Consider the following 22,188-nt stretch of genomic DNA (forward strand, 5'->3'; position numbering starts at 1 on the left):
CACCACACCCGGCTAATTTTTTATGTTTTTAGTAGAGACGGGGTTTCACTGTGTTAGCCAGGATGGTCTCTATCTCTTGACCTCATGATCTGCCTGCCTCAGCCCTGCAAAATGCTGGGATTACAGGCATGAGCTACCATGCCCAGCATGAATGCCTTTTATTCTTTCTCTTGCCTAATCACTCTGGCTAGAACTTCCAATACTATGTTGAATAGGAGTGGTGAAAGTAGGCATCCTTCTCTTGTTCCAGTTCTAAGAAGAAAGACTTTCACCTTTACCACATTCTGTATGATGTTAGCTGTGGGTTTGTCATATATGGCCTATTATATTGAGGTATGTTCTTTGTATGCCTAGTTTGTTGATAGTTTTTATCATGAAGGGATGTTGGATTTAGAAAATGCCTTTTCTGTTTCTATTGAGATGGTCATATTATTTTTGTCCTTCATTCTGTTAATGTGATGTATCATGTTTATTGTTTTGTGCATGTTAAACCATCCCTGCATCACTAGTATAAAACTCACTTGATTATGGTGTATTACCTTTTTGATGTGCTGTTGGGTTAGTATTTTGTTCAGAAATTTTGTATCTGTGTTCATCAAGGATATTGGCCTATAGTTTTCTTTTTTTGTGGTTTTCGCATCCTTGTCTAGTTTTGGTATCAGGGTAATGCCAGCTTCATAGAATGAGTTAGGGAGAATTCCTTCCTTCTCAATTGTTTGGAATAGTTGGAGGATAACTGGTGTTAGTTCTTCTTTATGAGTTTGGTAGAATATGGCAATGAAGCCATCCAGTCCTGGATTTTTCTTTGTTAGGAGATATTTTATTACTGATTCAATCTTATTGTTCAATATTGGTCTGTTCAGGTTCTCTGTTTCTTCCTCACTCAATCTTGTATGTGTCAAGGAATTTATCCATTTCCTCTAGGTTTTCCAGTTTGTTAGCTTATACTTGTTCATAATGTTCTCTGCTGGGTTTTTTCATTTCTGTGGTATTAGTTGTTATGTCTCCTTTTTTGTTTCTGATTTTTATTTGGGTCATCTCTTTTTTTCTTGGTTAGTCTGGCTAGCAGTTTATTGATTTTATTTTATTTTTTAACCAACTTCTCATTTAACTAATCCTTTTTTTTTTTTCTGTATTTCGTTAATGCTACTCTGACCTTTATTATTTTCCTATTAATTTAAATTTTTTATTTTTAATTTTTGTGGGTACATAGTAGGTGTATATATTTATGGGGTACATGAGATGTTTTGATATGGGCATGCAATGTCAAATAATCACATCATGGAGAATGGGTATCCATCCTCTCAAGTATTTATCCTTTGTGTTACAAACAATCCAATTACACTCTTAATTATTTTTAAATGTATAATTAAGTTATTAATGACTACTGTCTTCCTGATGTGCTATCAAATGGTAGGTCTTGTTCAAGCTTTCTTTCTTTTTTTTTTTTTTTTTTGTAAGATGGAGTCTCTCTGTCACCCAGAGCGACAGAGTGCAATGGCACGATCTTGGCTCACTGCAAGCTCTGCCTCCCAGGTTCATGCCATTATCCTGCCTCAGCCTCCTGAATAGCTGGGACCAGAGGTGCCCGCCACCATGCCCGGCTAATTTTTTGTATTTTTAGTAGAGATGGGGTTTCACCATGTTAGCCAGGATGGTCTCGATCTCCTGACCTCGTGATCTGCCTGCCTCGGCCTCCCAAAGTGCTGGGATTATAGGCATGAGCCACCAGTGCCTGGCTTATTCAAGCTTTCTAACTCTTTTTTTTTTAATCCATTAACCATCCCTATCTACCCTACCCCTATCCTCCTACTATCATTCCCAGCCTCTGGTAACCATCCTTCTACTCTCTATGTTAATGAATTTAATTGTTTTTATTTTTAGATCCCACAAATAAGTGAGGACATGCAATGTTTGTCTTTCTGAGCCTGGTTTATTTCACTTAACGTAATCTGATTTTTATTTCTTTTTTTCTACTAATTTGGGATTTGGCTTGTTCTCTTTTTCTTCTGTTTCCTTAATTATTTATTTAAATTTTTATACATTTTTAAAAGAAAGGGTCTTGCTCTGTCACCCCAGCTGGAATGCAGTGGTGCGATTATGGCTCACTGCAGTCTCAAACTCTTGGGTTCAAGCAATCCTCCCACCCCAGCCTCCCAAGTGACCCAGTTAATTTTTTCTTTTTTTTTTCTTTTTGAGACAAGGTCTCACTTTGCTGCTCAGGCAGGTCTTGAACCCTTGGCTTCAAGTGATCCTCCCACCTTGACCTCCCACAGTGTTGGAATTACAGGTGTAAGCCACCATGCCAAGCCAATCTTCATAAATTTTTTATGTAGGCTTTTATTGCTATAAACTTCCCTCTTAGCACTGCTTTTACTATGTCACATAGATTTGGGTATGTTGTGTTTTGATTTTCATTTGTTTTGAGAAATTTTTAAATTTTCTTCTTAATTTCTTTCTTGCCCCAATAGCCATTCGGGAACATGTTGTTTAGTTTCCATGTATTTGTACAGTTTCCAAAGTTCCTCTTGTGATTGATTTCTAGTTTTATTCCATTGTGGCTGAAAGAATACTTGGTATGATTTTGATTTTTAAAAATTTGTTGAAACTTGTTTTGCAGCCTAACATATGGCCTATCCTGGAAAATGTTCCATGTTTTACATGGGAACATTTATTCTGTAGTTGTTGGAGAAAATATTCTGTAGGTATCTGTTGTGTCTGTTTGGCTTAAAGTGCAGTTTAAATCCAGTGTTTCTCTGTGGATTTTTTGTTTAGATGATCTGTTTAATGTTGAGAGTGGGGTGTTAAAGTCCCCATCTATGATTGTATTAGAGTCTATCTCTCTCTTTAGATCTAACAATATTTGCTTTATATACCTGGGTGCTCTGGTGTAGGGTGCATCAGAAATGTTACATCCTCTGACTGAATTTATCTCTCTATCATTATATAGTGACTTTGTCTCTTTTTACTGTTTTTGACATAAAGAGTGTTTTATCAGATATGAATATAGCTACTGCATGAACTATCTTTTTCCATCCTTTTTCCATCCTTTCACTTTCAGTCTATATGTGTCTTTACAGGTAAAGTGAGTTTCTCGAAGGCAGCATATTTTTGGGTCGCTTTTAAAAAATCTATTCAACCATTTTAATTGGAAATTTTAATCCATGTATGTTCAAGGTTATTATTGATATGTGATGACTTATTCCTGTCATTTTGTTGATTGTTTTCTGGTTGGCTTTTTGTTTGTTTGTTTGATTGATTGTTTCTTTCTCTCTCATTATTTATCATTGTGGTTGGGTGGTTTTCTGTAGCATTAACATTTGAATCCTTTCTCCACCTCTTTTGTGTGGTTTGCTCTACTAGTGAGTTTTACACTTTCATATGTTTTCATGAAGATAGATATGATAGATAGATAGATTCATATCTATCATCAGCTCACTGCAACCTCTGCCTCCCAGGTTCAAGCAATTCTCCTGTCTCAGCCTCCCGAGTAGCTGGGATTACAGGCATGGGCCACCACACCTGGGTAATTTTGTATTTTGTGTGGAGATGGGGTTTCTCCATGTTGATCAGACTGGTCTCAAACTCCTGACCTTAGGTGATCCACCAGCGTCGGCCTTCCAGGTGTAGGACTTTCTTTCTTTTATTTATTGATTTTTTTTTGAGACAGAGTTTCACTCTTGTTGCCCAGGCTAGAGTGCAATGGCACAATCTCAGCTCATCGAAACCTCCGCCTCCCAGGTTCAAGCAATTCTCCTGCCTCAGCCTCCCAAGTAGCTGGGATTACAGGCATGCACCACCACACCTGGCTGATTTTGTATTTTTAGTAGAGACGGGGTTTCTCCATGTTGAGGCTTGTCTCAAACTCCTGACCTCACATGATCCACCCGCCTCGGCCTCCCAAAGTGCTGGGATTACAGGCGTGAGCCACCGTGCCCAGCTCCAGGTGTAGGACTCTTAAGCATTTCTTGTAGAGCCACTAATGGTGATGAAGTCTCTCAGTTTTTGCATGTCCGTGAAAGGCTTTCTCCATTTTTGAAGGATAACTTTGCTGAGTATAACATTCTTGGCTGACAGTTTTGTTTTTGTTTTTATCCCTTTCAAAACTTTTTTTTTTTTTTTTTTGAGACAGAGTGTTGCTCTTGCTGCCCAGGCTAGAGTGCAATGGCACAAACTTAGCTCACTGCAACCTCTGCCTCCCAGGTTCAAGCGATTCTCCTGTCTCAGCCTCCCGAGTAGCTGGGATTACAGGCATGTGCCACCACACCTGGGTAATTTTGTATTTTTAGTGGAGATGGGGTTTCTCCATGTTGGTCAGGCTGGTCTCAAACTCCTGACCTTAGGTGATCCACCCGCCTCGGCCTTCCAAAGTGCTGGGATTACAGGCATGAGCCACCATGCCTGGCCTAAAACTTTTACTATATCATCCCATTCTCTCCTGGCCTGTAAGGTTTCTGCTGATAAATCCACTGTTAGTCTCATGGGAATTCTTTTATATGTTACTAGAAGCTTTTCTTTTGCTGTTCTTAGAATTTTCTCTTCGTCTTTGACTTTTGACAGTTTGACTATAATGTACCATGGAGAAGACCTTTCTAGGTTGTATCTATTTGTGGATGTCTTAGCTTCCTGTATCTGGATGTCTAAATCTCTTGCTAGACCTGGGAAAGTCTCAACTATTCTGTCTTTAAATAGATTTTCTATACCTTTAGTCTTCTCTTCACCTTCTGGAACAACCAAAATTGTCTATTTGGTCAATCTGTAGTTTCCCACATGTCATGTAGGCTTTGTTCACTCCTTTTTTTTTTTCTTTATTTTTGTCTGAATGGGTTATTTCAAAAGATCTGTATTCAAGTCCTGAGATTCTTTCTCCTGCTTGATGTAGTCTATTGTTGAAGCTCATGAATGAATTTGCACATGTGGTGTAACAGTCATTTATTTTAATTTTTTGGATTGGCTTTCATAGGGGAAGACTTTTTCCTGAAGACGTATCTATGGTGTTGATTGGGTAGGATGCTTCAGCCTTGATTCTGGGTGTATGCAGTAGTGCGGTCTTGGTATAATTTCTTCATCTGTAAACAGCACCAGTGGTGTCAGTGATTTCCTCAGTGGCTTAGTCTTTGATTGTTAGTGGAGTCTGTGGTGAGGTTTTACTGGGGATTGGCATGCCAGGTGGACCAGTCCTCTAGCCTGAGTGGTAGTGGTGGTGTGTCAAGCATGCCCATCCTTGGGCCCTGGGTGGCATATGTGGGCACTAGTGTTAATGGGTTCAAATGGGCCAATTCTTGGGCTTCCAAGGCTTGCTCAGGTCCTGGTAGAGGAAGTAGTGTGCTGGGTAGGTGGATAGGTCCTTAGACTCCTGGGCAGTATGCATGGCATGGGCAATGGCAATAGTGGTACTGGGATAACACTTGGGCTCCATAGCAGCAGGCACTGGTGTTAATAGTGGCTGCAGGCCGGGCGCGGTGGCTCAAGCCTGTAATCCCAGCACTTTGGGAGGCCGAGACGGGCAGATCACGAGGTCAGGAGATCAAGACCATCCTGGCTAACACGGTGAAACCCCGTCTCTACTAAAAAATACAAAAAACTAGCCGGGCAAGGTGGCAGGCGCCTGTAGTCCCAGCTACTCAGGGGGCTGAGGCAGGAGAATGGCGTAAACCCGGCAGGTGGAGCTTGCAGTGAGCTGAGATCCGGCCACTGCACTCCAGCCTGGGCCGCAGAGCGAGACTCCGTCTCAAAAAAAAAAAAAAAAAAATAGTGGCTGCAATGGACTGGATGGGCCAGTCCTTGAGCCCTCAGGAGGAATGTACAGATATCAGCATTGATAGGACAGAGACTCCCCAGGCCCCAGGCAATGTGCTCAGACACTGGCAGGGGTGCTGGGCCAGGCTTGTTTGACCTTTCCTCAGGCCCTCCAGTGGTACATTCAGGTGTCAGCAGTGGTGGGCAGGGTGGGGTGATCCTCAGGGTCCTGGCATGATGATTGAGTGGCTGCAGCTCCAGTGGTGGTGGGCAAGGGGACCCTGTCATTAGGGCACATGCAAGTGTGCTACAGCCCTGCTACTGGTGGGAGCAGGGTTGCTGTCAGTGGCAGCAGCTTCAGACAGGTGGCTCTCAGGTTCCAGGGAGCTCACGGTTTGGCTTCTGGTGGTGGCAGTAGCTGCAGCCAAGAAAGCCAGTCCTTAGGGCACATGCAAATGTTCTGCAACCCTGTTGCTGAAGCAGCTGGGGTCACTGCCAGTGGCACACACTTCAGCCTAAGCAGAGGCTGCAGTCGACAGCAGCAGAGCCTGTGCTCAGAGCATGTGAGTGGCAGCCCTGCTGCTGGAAAGGGTGGAGTTGCTATCTGTTACAGCCACCTCAGGTAGGCAGTTCTTAGGCTCTGGGGAGCACGTGCTTTGGCTCCCTTTGTCCCAGGAGCACTGCACTGTTGTCTCTGGGGTGCAGGACACCATGTGTGCTACAATGCTGGGGATCTGGTCACTCCACTGGGTACAACTGGCATCACACTGCTGCAGCCCTCCAGGTAAACACAAGAAGGTGTAAGTAGGATTCCAAGGATATGGAGTTGCAGGGGCTGTTGGACCCCAGGGCGGGATGGAGTCTGGTGGGGACTGGACTCTCAAAATGATGCCATGCTGTAGCTGCTTAGGACTCAGGGATGTGTGGGACTCGGTGTGGGCTCCCTCTCTGGAGCAGTGCTGTCACGTGGTTTCCAGGCAGCTCCATATTCTAGTCTCAGTGTCTGCAAGGACTAAAGGGTTCTCCCATGGCTAGGATTACAGGAGTTCACTGTGAGAATGTGGACCACTGGGGATCTCTCACCCTTTCCCAACACTGGGGAGCCTCTCTGGGCTCTCAGCCAATCTCAGCCAAACTGACTGCCTTCCTTCCCTTTTAGTCCATGTCTCAGGTGTTTCCTGTCACTTCTCTGTTGAAATCCATGTTCTCTCTCAGATGCTGTATTTGAAATGTGGTTATCTACTTGCTATTTTAGTTCTTTGTGGAGGAAGTAAGTGCCAGATGCCTCTAGTCAGCCATCTTGAAGCCCCTCCTCTTCTAATAATTTTGAAAGCACAATGGCCAACAGATCATTTTCCAGTTGAAAATGGAAAATAAATACTCTTAAAAGTATTTTATATTGTGTAAAAGTATTATATTTTGTGTCATTTCTAAAGTTAAAAAAAAAAAAGTCCAGCAAGGCACAGTGGCTCACGCCTGTAATCCCAGCACTTTGGGAGGCTAAGGCGGGTGGATCAGGAGATCAGGAGTTCAAGACCAGCCTGGCCAACATGGTGAAACCCTGTCTCTACTAAAAAAACAAAAACATTAGCTGGCCGTGGTGGCGGGCGCCTGTAATCCCAGCTACTCGGGAGGCTGAGGCAGGAGAATTGTTTGAACCCATGGATGGAGGTTGCAGTGAGCCAAGATCATACCACTGCACTCCAGCCTGGGTAACACAGCAAGACTCCGTCTCAAAAAACAAACAAAGAAAAAAATCCTTTCACCATGGGGAGGGCCTTTCTCCTGCCTTTAAAATATGCAGAAATCTCTCTCCTTTAAAATCCTTTCCTTAAACTGGATACCATTTCTAGCTATTACCGCTCCCCCACCCACTTTTTTTTTTTTGAGACAGGATCTCATTCTGTTGCCCAAGCTTGAGTGCAGTGGCATGATCACGGCTCACTGTGGTCTCAACCTTCCAGGCTCAAGTGATCCTCCCACCTCAGCCTTCTGAGTCTCTGGAACTACAGGTGTACACCACCATGACTTGCTAATTTTTAATTTTTTTTTTTTTTTTTTGAGATGGAACCTTGCTCTGTTGCCCAGGCTGGAGTGCAGTGGAGTAATCTCAGCTCACTGCAAGCTCTGCCTCCCAGGTTCACGCCATTCTCCTGCCTCAGCCTCCCGAGTAGCTGGGACTGCAGGCGCCTGCCACCACGCCCGGATAATTTTTTGTATTTTTAGTGGAGATGGGGTTTCACCGTGTTAGCCAGGATGGTCTCGATCTCCTGACCTCGTGATCCACCCACCTCGGCCTCCCAAAGTGCTGGGATTACAGGTGTGAGCCATCGTGCCTGGCTAATTTTTAAATTTTTTTGTAGAAACAGGGTCTCCCTATGTTGCCCAGGCTGATCTCAAACTCCTGGGCTCAATTAGTTATTCTGCCTCAGCCTCCCAAAGTGCTGGGATTACAAGTGTGAACCACTGCACCTGGTCCATCCCATTTTAAAAATTGCTGCCAAATGTCTCTAACAGGGCTAAGCTCGGTGACTTCCCTCCAGTATTCTTAACCATTTGGCCCATTCCTCTATAGAAATTGCCCTCTTGAAATTTCTTGAAATTAACCAAATTTAATGAGCTCATCCTTTTTGTCATTTCTGTAGCATTTGAAATATTCACTACTCCCTCCTACCAGAAACTACCTCTGCTTAGACTTACAGGACAGTCTGTCCTCTTGTTTCTTCTTACACCTTGGGGCAACTCCCTTCCCTTCCTCCCTTCCCTTCTCCAGTTATGTGCTAGACTTGATGCCATGCATTTCTGTTAGCTTCTACTGTGAGCATTTTCAAAATATTTTCCTCAGCCCTACATTTTTTTAATGACTGTAGCAATCAACCTTATAATGATTTTTTTTTTTTTTTTTTGAGACAGGGTCTCGCTCTGTCCCTTAGGCTGGAGTGCAGGGGCGCCATCTCAGCCCACTGCAGCCTCAACTTCCCGGGGTCAAGGGATCCTCTCAACCTCTCAACTCAGCCTCTTGAGTAGCTGGGACTATAGGCACACACCACCATGCCTGGCTAATTTTTGTATTTTTTTTAAAACATGGGGTTTCGCCATGTGGCCCAGGTTGGTCTCCATCTCAAACTCCTGGACTCAAGCGATCTGCCCATCTTGGCCTTCCTAAGTGCTGGGATTACAGGCATGAGCCACTGCACCTGGCTGTTATAATGATTTTTAAATGTGTCCTCCCAATCTTAATTGCTTTCCTGAGCTGTAATTTCATAGCTTCAAATGTCTCCTTATATGGGGTGGGAAGGGTTTAGCTGCCTCCCCTGTTCTTCTCTCACAACTGATTTCTCTCATTATCCAGACTCAAAAACATGAAATCCTATCATCCTGCTCCATCACCAAGTCTTGATTCACCTTTTCTCTGAAATTTTCTGGAATCCTTTACAATCCCACCTTACTTTACCACCATCAGCATCCAAGCTCTAGATTTCTGCAGAGCCTTCTAGTCTCAAGCAGCATCCATCCCAGGCCTTTCAATACATTGCCATCTGACCTGCCCTCCCACAGACCCTTTTCTTTATGGTCTTTTCTACCCCAAATCTTTTGCAGCCCCCTGCTCCTCGCTGCCTACTGCAACAAAGCTAAACTCCTTGGCCTGACCTCCCAGAACTTGGTCTGTCCCTAGGAGTACCTGCTCCATGCTTATTTCTCTCAGCTTCCCCAAGTTCATTTCTGTTTTATTTAGACTTTTCCTAGTCTATGCCTGATTACCTCTATTTCTGAATCTTTAAGAGTGCCTCGCCCTTTATTTTCTGGCCATCCACATCTCCAAGGAGTATTGTTATTGATATCAGGTGAGATATCAATATACCTCAGGGTCTTTGCCATAGAATTTTAGAAGGTAATTATATACTTGTATATGACTCTAATTAGGTAAGTTATGTTAGTATTCTTCCTAATGATCATTAACTGTAAACTCCTAATTTTGTGCCCCACACTCTGCTAAGCAATTTACATGCACTATTTCACTTAACCTTCACAATAACCCTGTTAATTTATTATTAGTGGTGTGAATTGTACATTGCTTAGTTTATGAAGCAATGGTTCAAAAGGAGAGCCATAAAAGAAGATTCCACCATTTCTCTTTAAAGCACTTTGTGTGTGCGTGTTTAATCAACTTGAAAGAAAATGAGAATAACAAGTGGTTTCTAGCTGTGAGTCAATAATATAGGTAATTGTTAAATTCAGAACAAAGCAACTACAATAGGTTTAAGAGTTAACACAAATCTCTAAAGCTAATACTGGTCTATATGATATTCCAGCACATTTATGCAGTTTGTTTTTTGGGGAGAGGGTGGGCAGCTCGGTGACTGGGGCTTTGTCCACAAAATCCACACTGGAAACCTAAGGGGTCTCTGCATCTAGTAATGCCAAAAACTATACTCCTGGAGTGGCATTCCTGCCCTGGCCCATGTAATCATCCTGAAATCAGCCAGGACAGACTGATACACACCTGCTAGGAGAGAGAGACAGAAACTTAAAAACAGGCACATTCATTGGCAGAGAGGGAGAATCTGAGATGCTAAGATTCATTCAGAAAGGCAGAATGAAGCCCTTGGGTGTTGGGAGTTGCCATACGTACTTGCTAAAAGATGGGACCCTGGAGTTTTTCATCGAGGGATAAGAAGGCACACTTCCTTGAAAGACAGAAAATTGACTTTGAGTCTCAGGCCTTTCTTGTCCTCCAACTAAAGTTGAGCCTTGCTAGGTAGGTGGGTTCGGGGCTGCTGTGCAATATCCTAGAGTGGGCTCCAGCACCCAAAGCCCTACTCCTTAACTCTTCCCCACCCCATGGGTACACACTTTAACTAGAGTCATCTCTCTGCTTTTATTTTATTCTTTGATTTAAGATTTCATATGAGCAGAGAGTACCTGGCTAAAAATTTGAAAATCATAGCACTAGTTCATCTCCATTACATTACAGTTACAGTTCTAACATTTTACCCAGAATTTAATTCCATAGATATGAGAGAAGACAATGAAGGGGAAAACAGACAATTTTCTTTTTTTTTTTTTTTTTGAGACGGAGTCTGGCTGTGTCGCCCAGGCTGGAGTGCAGTGGCGCGATCTCGGCTCACTGCAAGCTCTGCCTCCCGGGTTCATGCCATTCTCCCGCCTCAGCCTCCGAGTAGCTGGGACTACAGGTGCCCGCCACCACGCCTGGCTAATTTTTTGTATTTTTAGTAGAGACGGGGTTTCACCGTGTTAGCCAAGATGGTCTCGATCTCCTGACCTCGTGATCCGCCCGCCTCGGCCTCCCAAAGTGCTGGGATTACAGGCTTGAGCCACCACGCCCGGCTAAAAACAGACAATTTTCTAAGGCTTTTATGATTCACCAAATATTCCCCAACTTGACGTTGAAATTGGAGATTTCAACTCCAATTAGACATTTGTTTCTTTGGTTCAAAATGTTTCCCCTCACTTTAAATGGGAGGTGATGTCATTTCACCCTAGCCAGTTCCTAGGAAGATGTCTCATTGGTAAATAAGTAGATCTTTTTTTTTTTTTTTTTTTTTTTTTTTTGAGATGGAGTCTTGCTCTGTCGCCCAGGCTGGAGTGCAGTGGCCGGATCTCAGCTCACTGCAAGCTCCGCCTCCTGGGTTCACACCATTCTCCTGCCTCAGCCTCCCGAGTAGCTGGGACTACAGGCGCCCGCCACCTCGCCCGGCTAGTTTTTTGTATTTTTTAGTAGAGACGGGGTTTCACCGTGTTAGCCAGGGTGGTCTTGATCTCCTGACCTCGTGATCCGCCCGTCTCAGCCTCCCAAAGTGCTGGGATTACAAGCTTGAGCCACCGTGCCCGGCCCAATAAGTAGATCTTTAACACATTTTGCAAACCCATTGATTTGGGCAAGTATTAACAGAACTTAAGAAGACATTTAATGGAGGCACCTTCTACTTGAAGCATTGCCTCCTATACCCTGATACAACAATGAACACAATTACCCAATATGACTCATTATGATTACTTTCAGCACAAAATCACTGTCTACTTGACTTCATAACCAAAACAAAGCTTTTAATGGGCCATAAATTGGAAGGGAAATGTCAGCCACTTGGAATCTCTGGGCATTTGTCTTCCTCCTCTTGCTTTCAGTTTCTTACCTGGTCAGGCACATGCGCACAAAGTCTGCTGCATTTTCTGAGAAGTGGTCTGGTAAAGGAGGCATCAGCCCTCGGTGTGTTCCGATGTAAAACATGGCAGCCATCCTGTCCATGGAGGCCAGTGGAGGCTTCCCTGTAGCCATCTCAAACACAGTACAACCAATGCTCCAGATATCTGATTTCCTTCCATAGCCAGACTCATTGATGACTTCTGGGGCCATCCAATATGGAGTCCCATGCATGGACTTAAGCATGTCACTGTGGGTGCCATTTAAACCTGCCCAGGCCAAACGCTTGGCACAGCCAAAGTCAATCAGCTTTATTATTCCAGTTGGCATGAGCATAACATTATTTCCTTTTATATCGCGATGTACCACACAGTTCTCATGGAGATAAGCAACACCTTGCAGAATTTGTTTCGTATATTTACAGAACACCATCTCAGGCAATGGCCCAAAACGGTTTATAATACTAGAGATTGAGCCACCAGGAACAAACTCCATGAAAATGCTCACAGTGTTCTCTTGCAAGCATGTCCCCAAATAGGCCACAATGTTGACATGTTTCAGTGCTTTGAGCAAATCTACTTCTTCCTGTAGTTTCTGGTATTCCTTTTCAGTAGCTAATTTATCAGAGGTATCCAAAGCCACCTGTTTTACAGCTATTAGCTGCCCTTGGCTAGTGAGACCACAGTATACCTAGAAGCAAACCAATAATACCTTGTTATTAAATTAATGACATAACTCATTCACAAAATGCCTCAGGTGACACTTGACTTTCCCTTCCCTTCCTAAACCCTTGTCTTTCTCTAAGTTGATACCTCCCTTCCTAAATGCAAAGTATGTAAGCAAATTCAGTGTTTCAGTGGAGCCAAGATGGGTATGAGAAACATGGTGGATGGATGTCATATTGGCTTAAAGTGGCTTGAATTGGCTAGAATCCTGGCTTCATTTTTCCCCAGCTGTATAACTTGGGATAAATGTCTAATCTTGTGACTTCAGTTTTTCTCATCTGTAAAACTGAGGTAACAATACCTGCCTCACAGATTTCTTTTTCTTTTTTTTTCTTTTAGACAGGGTCTCACTCTGTTGCCCAGGCTGGAGTGCATTGGCACAATCACAGCTCATTGCAGCCTCAACTTCCTGGGCTCAAGCAATCCTCCCGCCTCAGCCTCCTGAATAGCTAGTAGCTAGAATCATAGGTGTGTGCCACCACACCTGGCTAATTTTGTGTGTGTGTGTGTGTGTATGTGTGTGTACTTTTTGTACAGCCACCGTGCTATCTTTTTCTTTTTTTTTCTTTTGGAGACAGGGTCTCTCTCTGTCACCCAGGCTGGAGTGCTGTGGCCCTGATCATATCTCACTGCAGCCTCAAACTCCTGGGCTCAAGCAACCCTCCTGCCTCAGTGTCCTGAGTACCTGGGACTACAGGCATGTACCACCACACTAGGCTAATTTTTAAAGTATTTTTGTGGAGACCATGTCTCGCTATGTTGCCCAGGTTGCCTCACAGAATTTTTTTTCTTTTTTTTTTTTTGAGACAGAGTCTCGCTCTGTCACCCAGGCTAGAGTGCAGTGGCATGATCTGGGCTCACTGCAACCTCTGCTTCCTGGGTTCAAGCAATTCTCATGCCTCAGCCTCCTGAGTAGCTGGGATTACAGGTGTGTGCCACCACACCTGGCTAATTTTTGTATTTAGTAGAGATGGGGTTTCACCATATGGTCAGTCTGGTCTCGAACTCCCGACCTCAAGAGATCCACCTGTGTCAGCCTCCCAACGTGCTGGGATTACAGGCGAGAGCCACCACACCTGGCCTCCCTCCCAGATTTCTATGATGACTACATGAGATGGTGGTTTGGAAAAGCTCCTGACAATAAGTAAAACAGAGCTAGTTCAGCTCCCAAGCTCTCTGGAGTGAGAAGGAGACAGGCCCTGGAAATCACCCTTGTGATGTAATCTCAGTGGTTTTGTGTCTTCCTATCTTCTCACTGATTCCTGAAATGTCCCCATCTGGAGACAGCACAAGTCTTATTTGGGGGCCAGCCTTTTCTTTACTCATCTATGTAAATAACTATCTAAAGTGCTAGGGTTTAGATATCTAATGTTTGTACATATTTAAGAGGTACATGTGACGTATTAATACATGCATAGAATGTGTAACAATCAAGACAGCGTGTTTAGGACATCCATCACCTCAAACATTTGTCATTTTCTTTGTGTTGGGGACATTTCAAATCTTCTAGCTAATTGGAAATACACAATATATTGTTGTTGACTATAGTCACCCTACTGTGTTATCAAACACTAGAACTTATTTCTTCTATCTGACTGTATGTTTGTACCCACCTGTCTTCACCCCCTACCCTCCAAGATCTCTTACACAATTCACAAAATGTAAGGAACATCTTTTGTTTTTGCCATCTACCAATGATTCTCCAAACTTCCAGTAACATATTCAGCTGTTGAAAGAAGATATTTTATTTTTATTTTTATTTTTTTGAGATAGGGTTTCGCTCCGTCACCCAAGCTGGAGTGCAGTGGCACGATCTCGGCTCACTGCAAGCTCCGCCTCCCGGGTTCACGCCATTCTCCTGCCTCAGCCTCCCCAGTAGCTGGGACTACAGGCGCCCACCACCATGCCCGGCTAATTTTTTGTATTTTTAGTAGACATGGGGTTTCACCGTGTCAGCCAGGATGGTCTCGATCTCCTGACCTCGTGATCTGCCCATCTCGGCCTCCCAAAGTGTTGGGATTACAAGCGTGAGCCACTGCACCCTATCAAAGGAAGATATTTCTTTCCCATTGGACTTGAACCTGGGAGGATGAGAGGCTAGAAATGCAGTGGCCATTGTATCGCTATATGTGCCTGAGAAAGAGCCAGACAGAGAGAGAGACCAGATCCTGATGACACCGTCTGACTCCTGAAGCCACCTGAGCCCAGAGCCTGACCCATTCCAGACCTTTCGATTGGATAAAGCAGTAACTGTCCTTTCCCTCAGTGGTTGGATTTTCTGTTACTTCAACTGAAAGAGTTCTTAGTAAAAGAATGCTTGTCAGAGGAAGCAGGGAGGATGACTAGGGAGTGAGAGGGGCGGAGGGAGGGACTGTGGAGGGGTGGGGAGTGCTGATTTCAAGTTTCCGGTTTAACTTACTGTGCCATAGGCTCCCTTTCCAAGAATCTCACCCTTGGTCCATAGGATAGGTTCTTCAGACTTTAAACTATTTTCAGAAAATGTCATCTTTTCATTTGAGATGAGAAATTTCTCCTCCCTGTCATATATCCTGAGCCCATTACTATGCCTCTGGAAGAATGAGACAAAAGGAAAGATGACCATTAAACCAAGTCACTGGGATGGAGAGAAAGGGGTGAGAGTAAAGTCTTCTTTTCAAATGTTCCCATCTGTGGCCACTCTTAAAGGTAACTTCTAGAGACACATCGTTCCCCCAAATGACCACGTAGTGTATCTTAGCTGTGTACTTCAGCCTTGTTAATTATACACATTTTAAAACCACATCTTGCTCTGTATATTTTATAGGAGGAGATCTTAGGCCTGTTCATCTCAGGCCCCACATGAGCCTGCAGCTACTAACCACTGTCTTTTGAGAATGATCTTTCACAAGGTCCCCATCATGACAGAATATGTTAATGTGTGCCATCTCCTCAGCCCCCTAACCTCAACTCTCCTCAAAATTCCCATTATCATGGTCAACTTGCTCCTAAACACAGACTAGTTCAGAAAGAGAAACATACACAGAGCTGGACACATATAGAGACACACATACTCATACACACATATTCATATATGTGTTCACACAAATGTACACACACATAAACATAAATGATATATACTCCATAAACATACATGCACACATATACATCACATATATACATACACATATGTACTGAGAGATAATATACAAACCAACAATGGCCAGACCATATATAAAAATAGAACTCTGACCTACAGTGTGCAGCAACCAACCCAGGAAATCAACCCATTATCTACAGTAACCAAACCAGGAAGCCAGTTTACTATCTACAAGTCAGACTTGCAGGAAGTCAGACTAGTATCTCTAGCAAACAGTCCAGGAAGCTACGGGATAATTCTTTACCTTTTATGTTCTTCTGACCAACTATTTAAAATAATTATTCCTGGCTGGGTGCAGTGGCTCACGCCTGTAATCCCATCACTTTGGGAGGCCAAGGCAGGTGGATCACGAGGTCAGGAGTTCCAAGACCAGCCTGGCCAAGATGCTGACACCCTATCTCTTCTAAAAATACAAAAATTATCCAGGCGTGGTAGCAAGTGCCTGTAATCCCAGCTACTCGGGAGGCTGAGGCAGGAGAATTGCTTGAACTCAGGAGGCGGAGTTTGCAGTGAGCCGAGATTGCACCACTGCACTCTAGCCTGGGCAACAGAGCAAGACTCCATCTCAAAAAAAAAAAAAAATTATTCCTGATCCTGATACGGTGTGGATATAGTGTACTATAACCTGAGTTAGTGTTCAATAAATAATATTTCAGCTTAACTACTGTTTCTGTCTTTAAAATTTCAGTTTGGGAGGCTCGTGTAGTTTAGTGAAAATGATAACAAAGAAAATCCAACTATCTGTTGATCTTCTTCCCCACTCCATGCCCACTCCTATGCCAAACAAAATTTTTTAAAATCTTATTTCAGGATTTTTGCTTACACTTCCATGAGAACAATGGCCGAGTCTTGTACAGCACTATGCTCCTAGTTCTTGGCCCACTGCCAGAAACAAAGTAGGCATCAATAATAATTTTGCATTAAAGTAGTGAATCATCTGACAGCAAATGCTCAGATGTAGGGACTCTGAGAAATGTACATTTCATGTCTTCATATGAACAAAATGGTGAGCCACTTCTGGAGCCATGTTCATTTCTTTCTATCTCATATACCTAGAGCAATGTCTTGCCTATAATTATCTCTCTGCTGACAGTTGGAAATGATATGCTGTTGATTGAAAATGTCATCATTGAATAAAATACTGACCTATTTTAATGGTTTTGCTAAATTAATTTAACCAAACTGATTTCATTGCAATGTCAAGCTAGCTAAATTCCAGAAGTGAGGCAGCACAATGGAAACATCTTAGCCTGGGAGTCAGATGACCTGAATTCCAACCTTGTGATCAAACAGTGAGACCTTGAAGAAACTATTTAATCGTTTAGGGTTTATAATTCCTCATTTGAAAATAAGGGGTTTGAACCAGATTATCTCTGAGGTCCTTCCCACCCCAATGAATCTCGGATTTTAATTTTACCAACCTGCATTTTGACATTTGTTGTCCCTCTGTCCGTTTCTCTTGGGGTACTTCCTCTCTGACTGAGGATACGATTTAGGTTTTCAGGATCTGTTCCATTTGCCATTTTTTGGCAAGAGTTGTTATCTTTCTCATCAAGAGCTAATAACTCTGCAGCTAGACAACCTAATAGTTCATCTGTCAATTCCTCATTATTTACAGAGTCTGGAATTCCTTGGGAAATTGAATTTGTGCCATTTAAAGTTTTTCCAAACATTTGATAAGTGATTGACTTATTTGCTAAACTATCATGATCTAAATAATGTATCCAATATTGATATGTCTGGGAAGATGCACTTTCTTGTTTTTCTTGGAAAGAGAAATTTGCAAGTGTTTTAGACTGATCTGAAACACTGTCAAACTCTAGATCATTAGTTGAAATTCGGCTGGCATTTACTTTACTAAAAGATGCTGTATTCTGCTTTTCTTGCTGTACATACTTGTTAGAATTCTCACTGGGCACTGCCCAGCTGTTTTCCAAAGGGATAAATGGGATCTGGTGATGTAGCTCTTCAAGTTCTTGCAGATCTCTGAGGCTTGTGGTGAGTATTTGATTGTTAGAAATGTCTCTATCGCCCATAGACTCTTCCACAGAAACTTCTTCAACAATGGATAAATCTGAGACAGGAGGGAATTCATTCTGTTTCATGGACTGCTCAGGTGTCTGAGCCAAGTTCATGGGATGAATTTCATCTTTGGAAGATAGAAACTCATTTCCTGAAGACTTTATCTGCCAGTCTGGTTCTGAAATACCATCACTGTTTTCAATGTCATGTAGGTTGCTATGTACAGCCTTGGAACTCTTTTCTTTAGAAATTAAGCCTTTGTGCTCTTGTTTAATGCCAAAGGAAGTCTTTGGGGGTTTCATATGTGTTTTTTTCTGAGAAAGTCTTGTTCTGATATTGCTGCTCCTCTCACTGTGTGAAGATTGGCATTTATTGGTGATACATCTGCCTGATGGAGCCGAACATATCTCACGGTAATACTTGTTTTCATCCCTTTCAGCCTCTCGCACATGACAATAAACAGGGGTCCCAAACATTTCATAGATTCCAGGTCCATTAGCAGTTGAATTGATTTCTTGGAACATATCACTATACTTAAGATCTAGGTAATTTAGTCTTGGCTGTGCGGGTTGAACAGAGAGAGGAACACATGACTTTTGTATTCCTGGATTTTTACATATGCAAGGAAATGATTGCTTTTTAGGTTTCTGAGTCCAGTGAGATGATTGCTTCTTTGCTATCTGTGGCATTCTCTTTTGAAACCTGGGCAATTGCCAAGGCCTGGGGTCAACAAGTCCCAAAGCAGGGAAAATTTGTGCTTTTATGCTGGTTTTATGCATGGTAGGCTTAATGGGACCTTCAGTAGAAATCAGGAAATTCGGAGGAGTCTTCTTAATTGTCTTAGTCTTTGAATCCAACTTACTTCTATGGGAATTCATCTTATGCTTGTCATTTTCTTGGTGTACAAGTATGTTGACACCATGGTTGTTATGAATGGTTCTCTTTGTTTTTTGGAGGCTTGGTTTGGCTATTGCTGGTTCCTTGGGGCTTCCATCCACAGGGAAGGTGATGTGGATAAGAGGCACCATCCCACTCATTTCTGGTTTGGCTCCTTCTGCTATTGATATTTTTATGTTTGTCTCCATGCTCCTATGACCTTCTGGGAGTTTATCAATGGGGTCATCAAAGAATACACTGGATAAGCTTTTAAGTACAGTACACTCTTCTAAAATATTGTTTGGTTCCATTGCTTCATCTTTATGTAATGAAGCTCTTTTTGAAGCAGCTTTATTATTTCTCATCTCTTCATCCTGGCTTGGAGTTATTTCTGAATGCTGGGCTTCTTGGAATTTGCTTGGAATGGTACATACTATTTCTGAATCTTGTTCATAATTTTTGGCTACTGACCTCTCATTCTTTCTTGATGAAAGATATTGAGAGTTCTCTTCTTCAGCTTTTCTCGTTTTACTACCATGGCAGTCAATATCCTCTTCCCTATCTGCAGGAATATTGCCTTCCTTCAAATTCTCAAAAGACACCAAAGACTGCCCTTTTTCAAGGTGGGTGATTTCAATTTTGTTACATTCTTCTATTTCCTTGGATTTCCAGTTCTCCTCCATCTCTAGGCATTGTCTGTGATGGTTAACCTTAGGAAAAGAGCACATGTTTCTTGACCAAATGAAGCCATCAGAAGACCTGAGAGTCGAATCCATCAACAACTTAACTAGGGCTCCTGGAGGCTTATTTGTTGGGCTAAGATCAGATTGACGAACAGACGCTGAGAGCTTAGGCACAAAAGATGTGAGGTTTGGAATGTTTCTTTCTTTCTCTTTTGGAAACTTGTGATTTCGGGGGATACTAAGGACACCAGATCGTGTGGGCAAGAGTGACAGTGGTGGCAGAGGGAACTAAAAGGAAAGAGAGAAAAAGCTATGAATGCAGAAACATATATAAATATCATGCTAACTGGTTTAAAGTAGTCTAAAGAGATTATAATATCCTCTTAAGGAAGGCTTTTAAAGTACAAAGCTAGCCTGGAGAGCACGATTTTTTTTTTTTTTTTTTTTTTTTGAGACAAGGTCTCGCTCTGTCACCCAGGCTGCAGTGTAGTGGAATAATCACAGCTCACTGCAGCCTTGACTTCCCGGGCTCAAGCGATCCTCCCACCTTAGCCTCCTGAGCAGCTGGGACTACAGGCGTGTGCCACCATGCCCGGCTAATTTTTTAATTTTAGTAGAGATGAAGTCTCTCTATGTTGCCCAGACTGGTCTCAAACTCCTGGCCTCAAGCAATCCTCCCACTTCTGCCTCCCAAAATGCTGGAATTACAAGCAGGAGCCACTATGCCTGGAAAGATCACAATTTTTAAAACTAAAACCTCATTCCCAATATTTTTTTAGAACCAATTTAAAACAACACTTTTTTAAAAGTTTTTAAAACAATTTTTTAATTTTTTATATGTATTTTTTATTATACTTTAAGTTCTAGGGTACATGTGCACAATGTGCAGGTTTGTTACATATGTATACATGCGTCATGTTGGTGTGCTGCAAAACAACACATTTTAAAACCAGAATTATTATAGATGCAAATATTCATGGTTATATATTTTTCAACGAAGGCCCTATAATGTAAATGGTAAAAATTTAAGATAAGAAGTGTTTTATTTCTCTTCCTTTTTCTTTTTACTTTCCATAGAATTGATTTAAGATTTTTGAAATCCCACTCATAACAGTTTAAAGTTGTTGTTAAAATACCTCAAAAATTACCAGTTATTGACTAACTCAGAATTTGTATCTGAAACACAACTACTTACCATCATCTTGCTGAATTATTTTGTGAATGAAATGTACAAAATTTCATTTTTGTGGATGAAAGGAAAATGGATGGCTTTCATTTCTCCTTTGCCCTCTATTTTCAAACTAAGCTAGTTTTTATTATCATCCTGTAGAGGTCAGTGTAACCCAATGTATAGTATTAAGCTTTGTGGGCAGTAAGCTATGAACTCCTTAACTTTATGCTTCCTTTCATTGTGGCCTTTTCCTGTGTATACAGATTCAGTACCTATTTATATCACAATATTTAAAGGCATGGGTCATGGGTAGTAATTGAGAAATATATGTTTAATTTTCATTCTATCGCCACATATGTGTAAGAAGGAAGGAAATGGAACTTGACTCTAGAAACTTAGGCATTAAAAGTAGATGAGATGTAGTGTAGGTCCCAGTTTTACTCTCTAGATGATTTTCCCCATTTCTTCAAAATAACTTAGGAAATAAAGGCAGATTCACCCAGTGCTTAACCATCTGCCTAGTAATGGCTATTATATTTTTTTAGGTCAATAAATTTCTTTTTACAATGCTAAGCAGTACCTATGCGTAAGTATTTCTCAAAGGCTCGTAGGAAAAGAAGGGTCAGGTAGTTGAGAAACTAAGAATTGCAAGTATCTTTCCAAAAACTTATAAATTAGACAACTAGAAAAACCTTTCCACCACTGGGGGGAAAAAAAGAATTGCCTAATTTCTAGATAGGTTGAAAAAAGACAAATTAAAATATGTCTGGCCAGGCGTGGTGGCTCACGCCTGTAATCCCAGCACTTTGGGAGTGCAAGGCAGGTGGATCACTTGAGGTCAGGAGTTCGAGACCAGCCTGACCAACATGGTGAAACCCCATCTCTACTAAAAATACAAAAATTAGCTGGGCGTGGTGGCAGGTGCCTGTAATCCCAGGTACTCAGGAGGCTGAGGCAGGAGAAATGCTTGAACCCAGGAGGTGGAGGTTGCAGTGAGCTGAGATTGTACCACTGCACTCCAGCCTGAGCAACAGAGATTCCATCTCAAAAAAAAAAAAAAAAAAAAAAAGTCTAAGGGAGCTATTCAGCTCATTAGGTAGAGAACAGAAACACTCCAGAAAAGCACTGCACCTGGCAAGGCATAATTTTCCCAGGAATGATTTGCTACTCTAGGAACTACATGTAAGTTGTTGTTTTTCCAAGAAATACAGTTGACCCTTGAACAACACAGCTTTAAAATGTGCCAGTCCACTTACATGTGAATTTTCTTCCTCCTCTGCTACCTCTGTGACAGCAAGACCAAGCCCTCCTGTTCCTCCTCCTCAGCCTGTTCAACATGGAGACAGTGAGGATGAAGACCTTTATGCTGCTCCACTTCCACTTAATGAAGAGTAAATATATTTTCTCTTCCTTAGGATTTTCTTTTGTTGTTGTTGCTGTTTTTTCTCTTTCTTTCTTTTTCTTTCTTTCTTTCTTTCTTTCTTTCTTTTTTCTTTCTTTCTTTCTTTCTTTCTTTCTTTCTTTCTTTCTTTCTTTTTTTATTGAGACGGGGTCTTGCTCTGTGGCCAGGCTGGAGTACAGTGGCGCGATCTTGGCTCACTGCAACCTCTGCCTCCCAGGTTCAAGCAATTCTCCTGCCTCAGCCTCCCGACTAGCTGGGATTACAGGTGCCC

General features: G+C 42.3%; 1 protein-coding gene across 1 annotated transcript in view; it reads right to left on the reverse strand.

Annotated features, from left to right (window-relative positions):
• MAP3K19 (mitogen-activated protein kinase kinase kinase 19) overlaps positions 1 to 22,188 on the reverse strand; it is a 60,895-nt gene that overhangs the window by 3,948 nt on the left and 34,759 nt on the right. Inside the window, 3 exon segments of the mRNA XM_011937721.1 lie at positions 11,895 to 12,592; positions 15,047 to 15,196; positions 17,185 to 19,654. Of these exon segments, the coding sequence (XP_011793111.1) occupies positions 11,895 to 12,592; positions 15,047 to 15,196; positions 17,185 to 19,654 (3,318 nt within the window).

The sequence above is a fragment of the Colobus angolensis genome, unplaced genomic scaffold, assembly GCF_000951035.1.
Source record: "Colobus angolensis palliatus isolate OR3802 unplaced genomic scaffold, Cang.pa_1.0 Scaffold168, whole genome shotgun sequence".
Lineage (NCBI taxonomy): Eukaryota > Metazoa > Chordata > Mammalia > Primates > Cercopithecidae > Colobus > Colobus angolensis.